Consider the following 13,906-nt stretch of genomic DNA (forward strand, 5'->3'; position numbering starts at 1 on the left):
AGCTACAAATAGTTATGTTTTATTATATAGTAACTACTACATATAATTCACAAATTCTATAAAGTATTAATCTAGAAATCCTGACTTTCCCTATGTACATTTTATGACTTTTTAAATCCTTTACATCATCTTCAATAAATTTCATCTAACTCAAAGCACATCATCTTCATTTTTGTCTCAAGATTATCCAAATACAGAATTTTTCTCAATTCACATACAATTCTGGCCAAAGATACTGTATCTCAAGCCACAATGTTCATTTGCCCAACATCTGGATGGCTCTTTATTTCATTAGTCCCATAGGCATATGTTCATGATTTGTATAAGAACTTACTATTCAGCTTTCTTTTGGTGATCTTTAAAAGGCTTGAATTACACTGACATACACAACTTGTAAATGTGAGGTTTTATCGCCAGTAAAAAATTTCTGCTATATGTTAAATTTCTTTGCCTTGAATTTTGATTGATTACATATAGTCAACTCCATAAACTTCCTAAACTAAGACTGTTTCAGACTAACATGTTTCTTGGGTCTGATATTTGATTACAAGCCAACAGCCTGTTCCTGTTTCTTGGGTGTGGGCAGAAGACACAAGACTGCTGGGTCAGAGACAAAGTGAGCAGCAAGCCTCAGCGTATTTGTAGCATATCTCCTCTCAGACCAGTCCTGTGGGTACAGTATAAAAGGCACAAACAGTAGATTGCGTTACAGGAGAGAGGAACACTGAACTTAAGAATCCACTGAGTTTCACAGCAAGCTCTAAGGAGACCTGTTCTTTGTGCCTGGAGGGACATTACTTCTTCCCTCAAGGCTTCTCACTGCAAACCATGAGAAATGGTCTGGGTATAGAGGGTGGTCAGGGCCTTGTATTCTTGGCACATTCAGCAAGTTGCATATGAATGCATATACTAATTTTCTCCCAACAGTGTTTTCCCAAACACAATGCTTGTTATTTGAAATATAGTAACTGAGAGGGCACTCCACAATATGAGAGACTAAAAATTAAAACAAAAGGTAACTCCTTCTCTTTTCTAAGGGGTCATTTCTTAACATTCACAAAATATACAATATTTTAATGAGCTTCCTTTAATAAAGTATAAATAATCAAAATTCAGTACTTTTAAATGGAGTCTTCTAAAAATGACTTCATCAGCATTGGTATTTTGATGACAATACAGGCAAGTAAGATCTCACAAATCATGTCAGGTACATGAAGCTTAAACTCTGTCTTACCCTGAGTAAGTAACAGTGCCAAGATGAAGACATAACCGCACTAAATAGAATTGTACTTTTTGTTAGGTTAAAAATATACTTCTTACTCAATTTTTTTTCAAAGTTTATTTATTTAGAAAGAGAGAGGAAAGGAAAGGAAAGGAAAGTGGGGCAGGGACAAAGAGAGGGAGAGAAAGAGAATCCCAAAGCAAGCTCTGTGCTGTCAGTGCAGAGCCCAATGTAGGTCTCAAACTCACAAACCATGAGATCATGACCTGAGCCAAGACGGAAAGTCAGATGCTTAACCAAATGAGCCACTCAGATACCCCAAAACTATACTCTTATTTTAAATCCAGTGATAATGATGTTTCAGAACTAAGAGGTAGTTACATTTTATTAAAGAGCCACCACAATTTCATAAACCTTTTGTAACCCATCCTATTTAATATTTAAATTTAATCCTTTTTCTATTTGATAGCTGAGTATATAGTCAAATAAGACTTCAACAAGGATATCAGAATGGATCCCAATAGGTACACAAATCTAGTAAGGCAAAAAACTACATATTTTAAAACAATATTAAAATTTGATCAGTTGCCATTATCAAACATGGCTAATGTAAATGCTTTTCATGGTTAACAATGAATTAGAAATTACTGAATAACCTTATAGCTGAGAAGTTTTATTATAATCATCTAAGTTAATACAGTCACAAATTAAAGCCAGAAAAACTTATGACGAACCTAAATTCAAAAACAGATCCAGGTTAAACACACCTAAGTGAGTCTGAACAATAAGTAGAAATCAATGACTACACCTAAAAACTTCAAGACCATAAAACATGTATTATCAGTAGTAGAAACCTATCAGACCCCTCCAATCCCAAGTAATACAGAATTAATAATTGTTTATTATCTGTAGCAAAGATCATTACTTAAAGGATTTATTGGGTTCCCCAGGGAGGATCACAAATAGGCTTCAGGAAAAAATGTGATTCTGTTGAAATACTTTGCAAGTTGGTAGTATGTAAGTGAAGTTTCTAGAGGAAAGACTAGTGTTTTGTTGCTCTCAGAGGGGTCTAGGATTCAAAAAAGGTTTTAGAATCATCTATTTTAATACCTAAGGACCTCTTTCTAGAGTCCAAAAACAATACATTATCAGTTAACCTCAATATAAAAGAAACCTTCCAAGGGAAAAATAAAAACAAGGAGAAATGTCTTTCAGTTACTTTTAAAAGCAGATACACAAAAAAAATAAAGCAGACACATATTATCAGGTATAAATAGTCCCTAAAACACACACACACACACACACACACACACACACACACACACACACACACAAAACCTGTGTTGGGCAAAATAGTTTATGTAACGATATTTTACAAATACTAATACAATTCTTAACTTGCATAACATTTCAGATTTTTAAAGCCTCAAATACTCAAAGTTATCCTATAGAGATTCAGATGAGTTTATAAAGTATACCTATTATGTCTAAACGCTATAATCTAGAGACATATATTTTAACCAAGCATGTTCATGTGCTAGGTTGACTAAAAACACCTACTCATTTTTACAGTCACCAGCAATTCAACCATGCAATCTGAAAATAAAAATCCAAACATCTTTCCTCCTCAACTGTAGCTTTATATTACTTCAAAGCATCAGAAAAACAATATATACGGTAGATAGATCCTTTAGTCGGGTGGTTCACAAATTTAGCAGTTATCTAAAATCATCATCACCAGCAGCATCATCATCATAAAAGTTACTACGGATCCTACCAGATATTATTGCAATTAGGAACATTTCTTTTAACAAGCACCTATCGTGGTGCCAGGCAACATCCTCAGACTCTGTATACTCTATTACTTAAAATAATACCACTCCTAAATACTTAAATACAGGACAAATATTAACCTCATTTTTCAAAGGAGATAACTGATGCTCAGAAGAAATAAGCTCATTACCAAAGCCACAGTGCTATTAATAGTCTAGCCCAGGACTATGTGACTCCACAGAATGACACTGCTGCACCACACAGTTCCAGGGGTCCTGCATGCATGATGCCAAGCACTGGAACATGTGGCCTCTGGACTGTACCTCTGTGCCATTTGCTGTCCTTCAACTATTTTGTTTAAATACTGGCATATATGGGAATGCAAGCTGGTGCAGCCACTCTGGAAAACAGCATGGAGGTTCTTCAAAAAACTAAAAATAGAACTATCCTACGACCCAGCAACTGCACTACTAGGTATTTATCCAAGGGATACAGGTGTGCTGTTTCGAAGGGACACATGCACCCCCATGTTTATAGCAGCACTCTCAACAAGAGCCAAAGTATGGAAAGAGCCCAAATGTCCATTGATGGATGAATGCATAAAGAAGATGTGGTATATATATACAATGGACTATTACTCGGCAATCAAAAAGAATGACATCTTGCCATTTGCAGCTACGTGGATGGAACTGGAGAGTATTACGCTAAGTGAAATTAGAGAAAGACAAAACTCATATGAATTCACTCATATGAGGACTTTAAGGGACAAAACAGATTAACATAAGGGAAACAAAAATAATATAAAAACAGGGAGGGGGGCAAAGCATAAGAGACTCATAAATACGGAGAACAGAGGGTTACTGGAGGGGGTGTGGGAGGAGGAGATGGGCTAAATGGGTAAGGGGCATTAAGGAATCTACTCCTGAAATCATTGTTGCACTATAGGCTAATTTGGATGTAAATTAAAAAAAAATTAAATTAAAAAATAAAATACTGGCATATATGTCACATTTGTTTCACTCACTGAGATTGAAGACAACAAACCGTTATTTACATACTAACAAAAAAAACTTTGTAAAATTGAACGCTATATCCTGAAACAGTCTTCAAGAGTTTTTATGTTTTACATTTATATGTTTTATAATTTATGTTAAGACTACATAAAATCAGTGCTATCACATTCTGTACATATTACATTTAAAATGCACAATACAGGAATTTCCAGGTTGGTGAACACATGAAGGTACAGGGAGGGTGGTGCACCTGGAGAGGGCGTGCAAGCTCCTTGCCCTTTCCCCATACTTTGCCCTGTGCATGTCTTCATCTGGGTGTTGGTTAGCATCCTTTATCATACCCTTTAATAAACTAGTATAAGTTAAAAATATATACATAGGATATACCTTTCAATTTGTGGAGGCTGTTTATTGGTCTTAACTGCTTTAAGAAATTCAGTAAAATATTCTGGCTTTACAATCGGACGTCCACAAATGAGTGCACATATTGTCTGAAAAGAAGAAAACATATGTGAATACATATACCCATGTTCTAGCTTTTCTTTTTTTTTTTTTCCAGAAACTACAAAGGGGCTGTTCTATTATGTTTTCCCTTTCATCTCTCTAAATTTGTAAAGGAGCCACAATCTATAAAATTCAAATCAATATTTGGCCACTAACTTAGTTTTAGTAATACAAATCTCTGTAGAATGATTTGATTTTAAGAAGCCACCAATTACAATATTAATTTAAAAACTGCTTTGGGGAGGGGGTGCCTGGGTGGCTCAGTTGGTTAAGCATCCAACTTCGGCCCAGGTCATGATCTCATGGTTTTTGAGTTTGGGCCCTGCATCAGGCTCTGTGCTGACAGCTCAGAGCCAGGAGCCTGCTTCGGATTCTCTGTCTCCCTTCTCTCGGCCCGTCCCCTGCTTGCGCTCTGTCTTTCTCCCTCTCAAAAAATAAACATTAAAAAAAAATTAAAAAAAACCTTCTTTAGGGAAGGCAGAACATAAGACATAAATCAATTTTAAAATGTATTCCAATTTAAAAGACATTAAAATATTAAAAAGTAGATCATAGGACTAAGTCTATCAGGTACCCTAGAGATAAACATGAGTTTTAAGACCTTTTCTGCCTAAAAAAATGCCTTTTGAACAGATTGTAACTATGGATTCAAGTATTTTTGAGAAAGTAAATAAAAGAGTAACAGTTTGGGGAGGGATAAAAGCTCAAAATATACAGAGATCAGGGAGGGTGGGGGTGGAGAAACCGCAAATAGCAAGTGAACTAAACTATCAACATCAAATATATCAAAACCTGAAAAAGATTAGAAAATACCACTGAATATAAAAATCAAGATTCATCATAACTTTAGGAAATAAAACAACTGAAAAATTTCTAAATATGTTTCTAATAACAAGAGGTAGTACTTAAATATGAGCAAGCAGCTTAGGGTGTCTCTCAAGAATGAAATCTGAACACACCAACCTCAAATGTGAGTGAAATAACTGACTTCTGGCAGGAAGCAGTGATGTGCAACTCAACACTGGACTGAGTAAGCTCTGATACATGTGATCCTGGGCAAAGGATTTAATTGGTCACGCCTTAGTTTCTTCTTCAGGAAATAAAAATTGAACTGAATGTTCCTTAAGTTTCCTTTGGGTTCTGACATTTAATGATTTTAAAAATATAAGATAACTTGTACTTTTGGATAATTTACCCCAAAAAGAATACAACAACTAGGTTTTCTTTTTTGGCACATGACTGATCAAAAGTATCTGAAAAAGGACTGCTCTACAAGTCAATGATGGTGTATATCCAGTGACTCTCTAATAACCGCTGCCATTAGTATCCCACTCACTGGAATAGTGTGTACTCTGGTGAATGAATGCTAGTTCCAGGTCTGTCACAGACTCAGTAAATCTCTCTCAAGACCTTCCAACTGCCTTTGCTCTTATTTCATAACCACCAAGTGAAAGCATGACTACCTAAGTTTCACTTCTCAGGTACCTTAATACCTTCAAGGGAAGTCCACACATAAATACGTGGTCACTATAAAGGTGCATCCTTACGGTAAGCTAATAAATGGACATTTTGATTTACTAGCATAAATTGGTTAATCACTCTGAATTTATAAATCTATTTCATAAACTTGCAAATATGGAATGATCCTTGATCAGAGATAACCCCACCAACATAAAAGTTTAACCTGAGGTTCAATCTAAGCAGCAAGTCTTTCTCTATGATACCTGTTTAGCTAAAATACTTATATTCTAATTACATTAAATATTAATGGATTTTTGCATCTAATAAAGGAATCTAAATATTTTTTGCTTTTCACTATAGATACTAACCTAAAACAATCTCACATTATCTATAGTCAACCTGTTTAAAAGGAGACAAATCACCTCCCAATGTCATTCTTCAATTAGCTTTGGATACGACCAAATCTGATGAAGATGCAAAATCTGAAAACACACCAAAATATATCACTGCTTTAATGAAGAGTTGGCACCTTCTAATGGTGTGTACCTACATACATGTCTCTAGATTGTGAAGATAATATTAACTGGTAAGAACTTAGAAAGTCTGTGATTAGGGCATTATAGAAAATAGAAACTAAGTAAGAGAGCATGAGACCATGAGATGAGCTGGAGGAAGACAATCTGATAGAAGAGACTAGAGATGCTAACTTCGGAGACTGGCAGTTGACTTCCATCACTTTGCTTTTAGACTGAAGATATCAACTATAAACTTATTGGTGAAAAGTATACCATAAGTCATTTTTAAAATGCTAAATCAAAACCTGAAATATAATTTTATGTGCTTTTGCTTGTCTCAAATAATAAGAGTTACCTCAAATAATAAGAGTAACTTTTCAAGTTACCTGAAAAGTCATTCTAGCCTATATGGTATACAAACGCATGGATTAACATATATAAATCCACAACGAACAGCCCTGATAATTGTAAAGTAAATGGCTTGTGTATAGTGGGAGAGTAAGCTTAAATTCAAGAACTTATTTTAACATAATAACAAGGCATTCAACCTACTTTAATGGTAACTTTGACTGATATCATGACAAGATGAGTACATTCTTCTGTCCAATTGTTTACAGTAAGTCCTCCAAGTTGCAATATAGCTTGATTTAAAGCAGTTTTCCCAGAAGCATCTAAACAAGAAGAGCATGCAACCAAAGCCTCATATTCTACTCTGTAAATGAGAATAAGTTACATACAGTTGTATTATCATAGCTCCAGAGAGGGCAACTTATAGTACTGTAAACTTTAAGCTCATGTCACATTCTGTTATTTTAACTTTTACGTGTTATTAAACTTCCTAATTTATTAAATTATCACTTCCTAAGTCTTAAGTTGCACTTAGGAAAAACAATGATCAAAGTTAACATTATGCTTTCATTGATGTGGAATCAAACAAACGTAGCTCCCATTAAGGTCCTCAGAGACCAATCACACTCTTATTCACCCTTGGCACTACCTATGATTGGCAAAGAGCACTAACCACACACGATGCAAAGTTCACTAACATGCTAAGAAGGAACTAAATTAGACGGTTTTCAATTTATTATCTATAAATAACGTGTCCTTTAAAATTTTAGTGCAAAGCAAAGCCATCCATTTTTAGTATCAATTAAAAAAATCCTTACCTGAATTTACTTTCAAACACTCCAAAAGTAACTCTGTCCCCGGTCTTCAAAGCTTGGGAAAAGCCATTCTGCATTTTTTCCTCATTAACAAAGGTACCATACTTAGAATTATCTTTTATTGTCAATACAGGAGTTTCATCTGTTTGACTCTGGGGGAAAAAAAAAAATCAATACCTAATTTAAAGTCTTTTACCACTCAGTAAATACAATTCTCAGGGGGGGAAAGGTTTCAAAATAAAAAGCTGGTAACTTTTGAATAGGTAATTGATAGATGGCTAACTTCCTAACACATTAGGCAATAGTTATTGTTTTGGTTACCTGCATAGAATCATCACTCAGCTAGAAATTAATGGCAAATATCTTAATTCCAGGATCACCCCTCTTAGAACATGCATTTTTGTAAGTCAGTGGAGATTTTTCTGACCCCTGAATTTCACACATTTGACAATTCCTTGTTTTTGTATAGTCTGTTTCACAGCTTCGTTCCTAAGGGTTGTTTTTTTTTTTTTTTTACATTATCAAAATAACATAGTAAAAAATGGTCCAATGAGAAAAGGGTAGAGTCTCTAACCTGCAGTAACAATTTTATTTTCCCTTTAGGAATTTTAACAATAATCTTCTATACCTAAAAGAATACAGACACAAAACCTAAATATTACTGAACAGATCCAGCATTTGATAGTCTTTGCTCAAGATAATGGCTTTTCTTCTTATTATCACCAGCATTATGAGCGCATATATATATATGTATATATTTATATGTGTTACTTTCAACACCCAGAGTTGTAATTAAAACAACTAACCAACCAAAACAAACTGAAAGCCATTCAAAGGAGCTATGGGACATAAGCAACAGCTGTTTTTCCTAATAAAACAAACCAATTCCCACTGTGAAAACCTACATTATATGGGAAATGCCTATCTTCACATGGCTTACAAACTCTTTAAATAAAACAGGAGTTCTGACTTTGGCTCAGATCTCGTGGTTTGTGAGTTTGAGCCCCGTGGACCCTGGAGCCTGCTTCGGATTCTGGGTCTCCTTTCTCTGTCCCTCCCCCGACTAGTTCTCATTCTGTCTCTTTCAAAAATAAACATTTAAAAAAAAAAATTTTTTTTTAAATGTTTATTTATTTTTGAGAGAGAGAGAGAGAGACAGATCATGAATGGGGGAGGAGCAGAGAGAGAGACAGAGAGGGAGACACAGAATCCGAAGCAGGCTCCAGGCTCTGAGCTGTCAGCACAGAGCCCGATGCGGGGCTTGAACTCACGGACCGTGAGATCATGACCTGAGCCGAAGTCGGGTGCTTAACCGACTGAGCCACCCAGGCGCCCCCCTCCCCCCAAAAATTTTAAATAAAGCAGGAGTGTGACAGTCTGTCACTGCTTCACTGCCAGGCTTGGCACATTGATGGACACACAGTAAACACGTAATGTTCATCAAGTAAGTATAAATGTGTTCTACTTCCTTTGACTTTCTAAATTACTACAACAGAGTAAAACATGGGAACAGAAACTTCAAATATCAAACTAAACGAGTATCATTTGTACGACTACCAAAATGTTAAGTATTTAACATTTAAAGAACACCTTTATGAAATTAAAAATCCTACAAACTCTCTCACATACCCACCAAAGTAATCCTGTAATTTCAACTCCCTTACTATATAAACTAGTGAAATAAAATTAGTAACATACCGGCATGGTTACTGAAAAGTTAGCAGTTAACACAGCATGATTTCGACTGATTGACTGATCACCTTCAATTAGAATGCCACAGTTTTTCCTTCCAACAACGTATTCAACACCAGTCAACAGTCTGAATGGTTCTATTAAAAAAAAAAAAAAAAATGTATAGACACACATCCAGATACACATATATATGCAGGCAAATACTTCAATATTCTTATTTTACTATTTAAATGTTAATAATCAACTTTATATAAATCAAACTTGGGTTTTCTGGTAAAGTCTCACTGAAGAATGCAAAAGATTAGATAAATGGAAAACTCTAGAATTTTGTAAAGAGAAAACAATATTAAGCAGTGTCAATGCTTGCCCAAATTAACTTACACATTTCATACATTACCCAACAAAAATCACAATACTACGTCTGGAACCTGATAAATAGATTCAAAAATCCACTGGGAAATAAATGTAAAAAACTGTCAAGAAAAATATGAATATTACAGAACCTCCCCTACCAGATGGTAAGCTATGTCATAAAGCTATAGTAATTAAAATGTATGGTATCAGGAAGAAACAACATAGATCAATGCAAAATTCAGCCCTGATTTAAGTGTGTATTTGGGGAGAATTTTGTTTTTACGTTAAAGATAGCATTTCAAACAAGCGGGAAAATGTTATTAGTTTTGTTTTGTTTTGTTAATGTTGCAATCACAAATTATGGGTTGCAAAAGCATTTTGTTGGAAGCTAAGTAGAGTTTTTGTATGCGAACCCAGGAGTCCATTACCGGAGTGGTAGGGTAATTAAGGCAGATAAACTCGCCTAAAAGTCAAGAATGCTGGCCATTGACGATAGAGGCATTTTTGTACTGCTACCTACCTTGGCTACAGGAACTCTGAGAGCCAGCCACAGGGCACGGCTGTTCTTGGAAAGCAACTGAATCGTACTCGCCCACCAACAGCTTACGTTCTACCTCAGCACGGCTCCAAGTCCACGGTGATGCCTTCATCTTTAGTCTTTATAGTACTTACTTTCCTAACCATTCGTTTTGGCCTTCCTCACACACTGTCAGTAAACTGAGGTAGGTCTTTGGCCCATCATAATGTTGCCTAAGGGCGACACCTAATCATAGGCTACAGCCGCTCAACAAGGACTCGGACACACCAGGCAACCAATTAACGGGACATAACCACCTGCCATGGCTGAAAATACACGGCAGAAAAAAACATCTACTTTGTCAGTTCTGATGACAAAAAGGGCCCTAAAACAAAACTGAAATTACGCTTTCCTGTGGTTGCCACTTACCCGAGTCATGGCCGGTTTTTCGCAAGATTGAACAATGCGCTCGAGACAAAGTCATCTGTTGCCATCACGCGGTCTAGCCTGCGTTAACTTCATTCTCGTGTTTCGCCAAAAGCTCGAAACACTAGAGGACGCAACAAGTGGCCGGCCAAGGCTCAATTCGGCAGGGCCTGCAAGCCGGGTCACAGCCCGTCCCAACCCCCGACCACTAGGCGGTAGGCCGGGTGAGGGATGCCGCCGCCCCTGACAGGTCCTGAGCCCAACGCCCCCTCCACCGAGCACGCAAAAGCCGCGTTCAAAAGCACCGCGCCGCCCGGGAAGACACCGCGGTCCCCACACCCCGCTTCCGCAGCCTCCCGGGGCGGGAACGAAAGCGGCGCCGGAAGGCGGGGAGAAGGCCAAGAAGAACCGGAAGCATTGCTCCTCGGGGCCCCTCTCCCCACGGCAACTGCTCCCGGGAAAACAGTCCCGGGGGAATCGCTCTTCCGCCCTTACCTCGGGCCGGGCCCGCCACGGGGACCAGCTTCCACATGGGTCCGGGTCTTCTGGGGGGATGGACGACGTGCTGAAGCGTAACAGCAGCTGACCGACGTGCGCGGCCACAGCTCCCGCAATCGGCGTGGACTCCTGGACGTGCGCGCTCCCGGGAGCCGGTCCGCCTAGGAAGAGGAGGGATAACCAGGAGTGCGACGTGGGCTGCTAGTCGCCACCTGGTGGTGAAGGGATTGAACAGCGCAATCTGTATCGAAATGTGCTGTGTTAGGTTACGAAGTATGGATCCCATTGTAAATAAGATTATCTAACCTTTTGTGATTGTGAATGGAAATAATTTTAAAAATTAGCTACAAAGCAACCTTGACATAGTAACCAATCATGTAATTTCATGCATTTGCGATTTCTTAGATTGCAGTCATTCCTTTGTATGGATCCAAACGATGATGATAATTACAATGAAGATAAAGATTTTACCCCGCGTCAACTCATTATTTTTGCTCTTATCCAAGCCTTAATCAACTTCTCCTAACTTCTCTACTTCACAACATTACCCTTCCATCTAATCGGGAGCTAAACACTGGGGAGTCTATGCTTCCTTTTCATTTCTACTTGAACCAAACTGGTCCAAGCTCTTCTCTTAATACTCCAGTAGCCCCCTAATTCTTCACCACCCATCTCCTGCATAAATCCATTCTATATCCTGTACACTACAAAATAAACATCCTAAAGCACGCTTAGGATCATATAATTTCTGGTTTTCTAAAGCATTTGTAATGAGAAGGAAAAAAATGTTACTTTAAGAGGCTGGTTTATCAATCTCCATTATAAACATAGATGCAAAAATCATAAACACAAAATCAGCAAATTTAATCAGGTGGTATATAAAAAGGATAATCATGACTTAGTGGGGCTTATTCCAGAAGTGGAAGGATGGGTATTTGGGGGAAAGTCCAATATAACTCATCAGAATAACTGGGGGGGAAAAAAAAGAAAATTCATATGATCATCTTGGTAGTTGTGGAAAAAAGAATTTGATAAAATTAAACATTTGCTCATGATAAAGACTCTCAGAAAAATAGGAATAGAGGGAACATCCTTGATCTGATAAAGGGCATCTATGAAAAACTACAGCTTATGTTATACTTAAATCATTGAATGTTTCCCCCTGATGTAAGCAATGAAACAAGGACATATTTGCTATTACCACTTGTTTTTAACTTGTTATTGGATGCTCCAGCCAATGCAATAAAGGAGAAAAATAAAAGGCATATAGATCAGAAAGGAAGAAATTACACTGTCATTCATAAGACATATGACTATATACAGTTAAAATCTAAAAGAATCTATCAGCAACTTAAATTAGTAAGTGAATTTAATAAGGTCACTGGATACAATGACTATATACAAAATTTAATTGTATTCCAGAGAATAAATAGAAAATGACACATAAAATATACAATCATAATAGTACCCAAAGTCATCAAATACCTAGTAATAAATCTATAAAAAGATGTGATACAAAACATTACTGGCTGCAAAACATTGACAGAAATTAAAATAAATACTAAATAAATGCAGCTATATCCATATTTATGGATTAAAATGTCATTTCTCCTAAAACTTATCTATAGATTCAAAGCAATTTCAGTAATGTTCCAGAAGATTGTTTGAAAGGAAATTGATAAGCAGATTCTAAAATACATATGGAAATTCAGAGGCAGAGAATATCCAAGGTAATTTCAAAAAAAAACAAAAAACAAAAACAAAAACGGGAGTACTTTCACTGCCAGATATTAAGACCTATTAAAAGGTTATAGTTATTAAATCAGTGTTCTATTGGCACAAAGATAGAAAATAGGCAAATGGTCAAGAGAGAGAGAGACCTAAAAAAGATGCACACATGAAAGGTAATTTGACTTTTCAAAGGTGATACTGCAGAGCAACGTAGGAAGTTGTTTTTGCAGAGGGAGGGGTTCAATAAAAGAACTTGGGGATATTTATTAACACTACAGAAGAAATGAAGGCTGACCACCTTCCTTACCAACAAAATACAAAAAAAAAATCAATTCCAGATGGATCATAAGTCTAAATATGAAAGTAAAATAGTAAATATTTTTATAAGAAAACATGACTGAGAAATAGACAAATATTTCTTTTTTTAATTTTTTAAATGTTTTTATTTATTTTTGAGAGGGGGGAGGGGCAGAGAGAGAGAGGGAGACACAGAATCTAAAGCAGGCTCCAGGCTCTGAGCTGTCAGCACTGAGCCTGATGTGGGCCCTGAACTCACAAGCTGTGACCTGAGCCAAAGTCGGACACTTAAGTGACTGAGCCACCCAGGCACCCCATGGCAGATATTTCTTAAACAGGACACAAAAAAGTATTCTCTGGAACCCATAATTCTTAAATTTTACTGATTTGGTGGATCCCCAACAATTCGTAGGGTTTTTCTTCTTATTCTTGTGGAGTAAACATGTTTCACCAAGGCCTCCAATTTTTATCAATCTAACTCGATTAGCATAATACCATCAATGCGGTAGACCAGTGTTGTGTTTTGTGAGATATCCAAACATTTCAAGTCTCTTAGGACTATATTATGACAGAGGGTAGAAAAGACAACATAGCCCTGGGGGAAGACTATCAATATTTTCTATTATTTTTTCTAAGTGAATGCAAACACCTTCTAATCTTACTTTCTGATAAGGTTGGAAAAGAACACATTCATCATATCAACCACTTCAAGCCAGTTCCCTGAGGTCATGTTGCTCTGT

General features: G+C 36.8%; 1 protein-coding gene across 4 annotated transcripts in view; it reads right to left on the reverse strand.

Moving 5' to 3' along the window:
• The window catches only part of NBN (nibrin), a 50,920-nt gene extending 39,662 nt beyond the window's left edge, over window positions 1-11,258 (reverse strand). The window contains exons 1-6 of one of the 4 annotated variants that reach the window (XM_042972747.1): window positions 11,136-11,200; window positions 10,644-10,764; window positions 9,350-9,480; window positions 7,655-7,803; window positions 7,041-7,200; window positions 4,396-4,499 (exon numbers count right to left, since the gene is read on the reverse strand). In XM_042972747.1, the coding sequence (XP_042828681.1) occupies window positions 4,396-4,499; window positions 7,041-7,200; window positions 7,655-7,803; window positions 9,350-9,480; window positions 10,644-10,698 (599 nt within the window). In that variant the 5' untranslated portion in view covers window positions 10,699-10,764; window positions 11,136-11,200. The other 3 variants (XM_007084326.3, XM_042972746.1, XM_007084327.3) reach the window with 3 other exon arrangements.
• Between the last annotated feature and the right edge of the window lie 2,648 nt (window positions 11,259-13,906).

The sequence above is a fragment of the Panthera tigris genome, chromosome F2 (genome assembly GCF_018350195.1).
Source record: "Panthera tigris isolate Pti1 chromosome F2, P.tigris_Pti1_mat1.1, whole genome shotgun sequence".
Classification (NCBI taxonomy): Eukaryota; Metazoa; Chordata; class Mammalia; order Carnivora; family Felidae; genus Panthera; species Panthera tigris.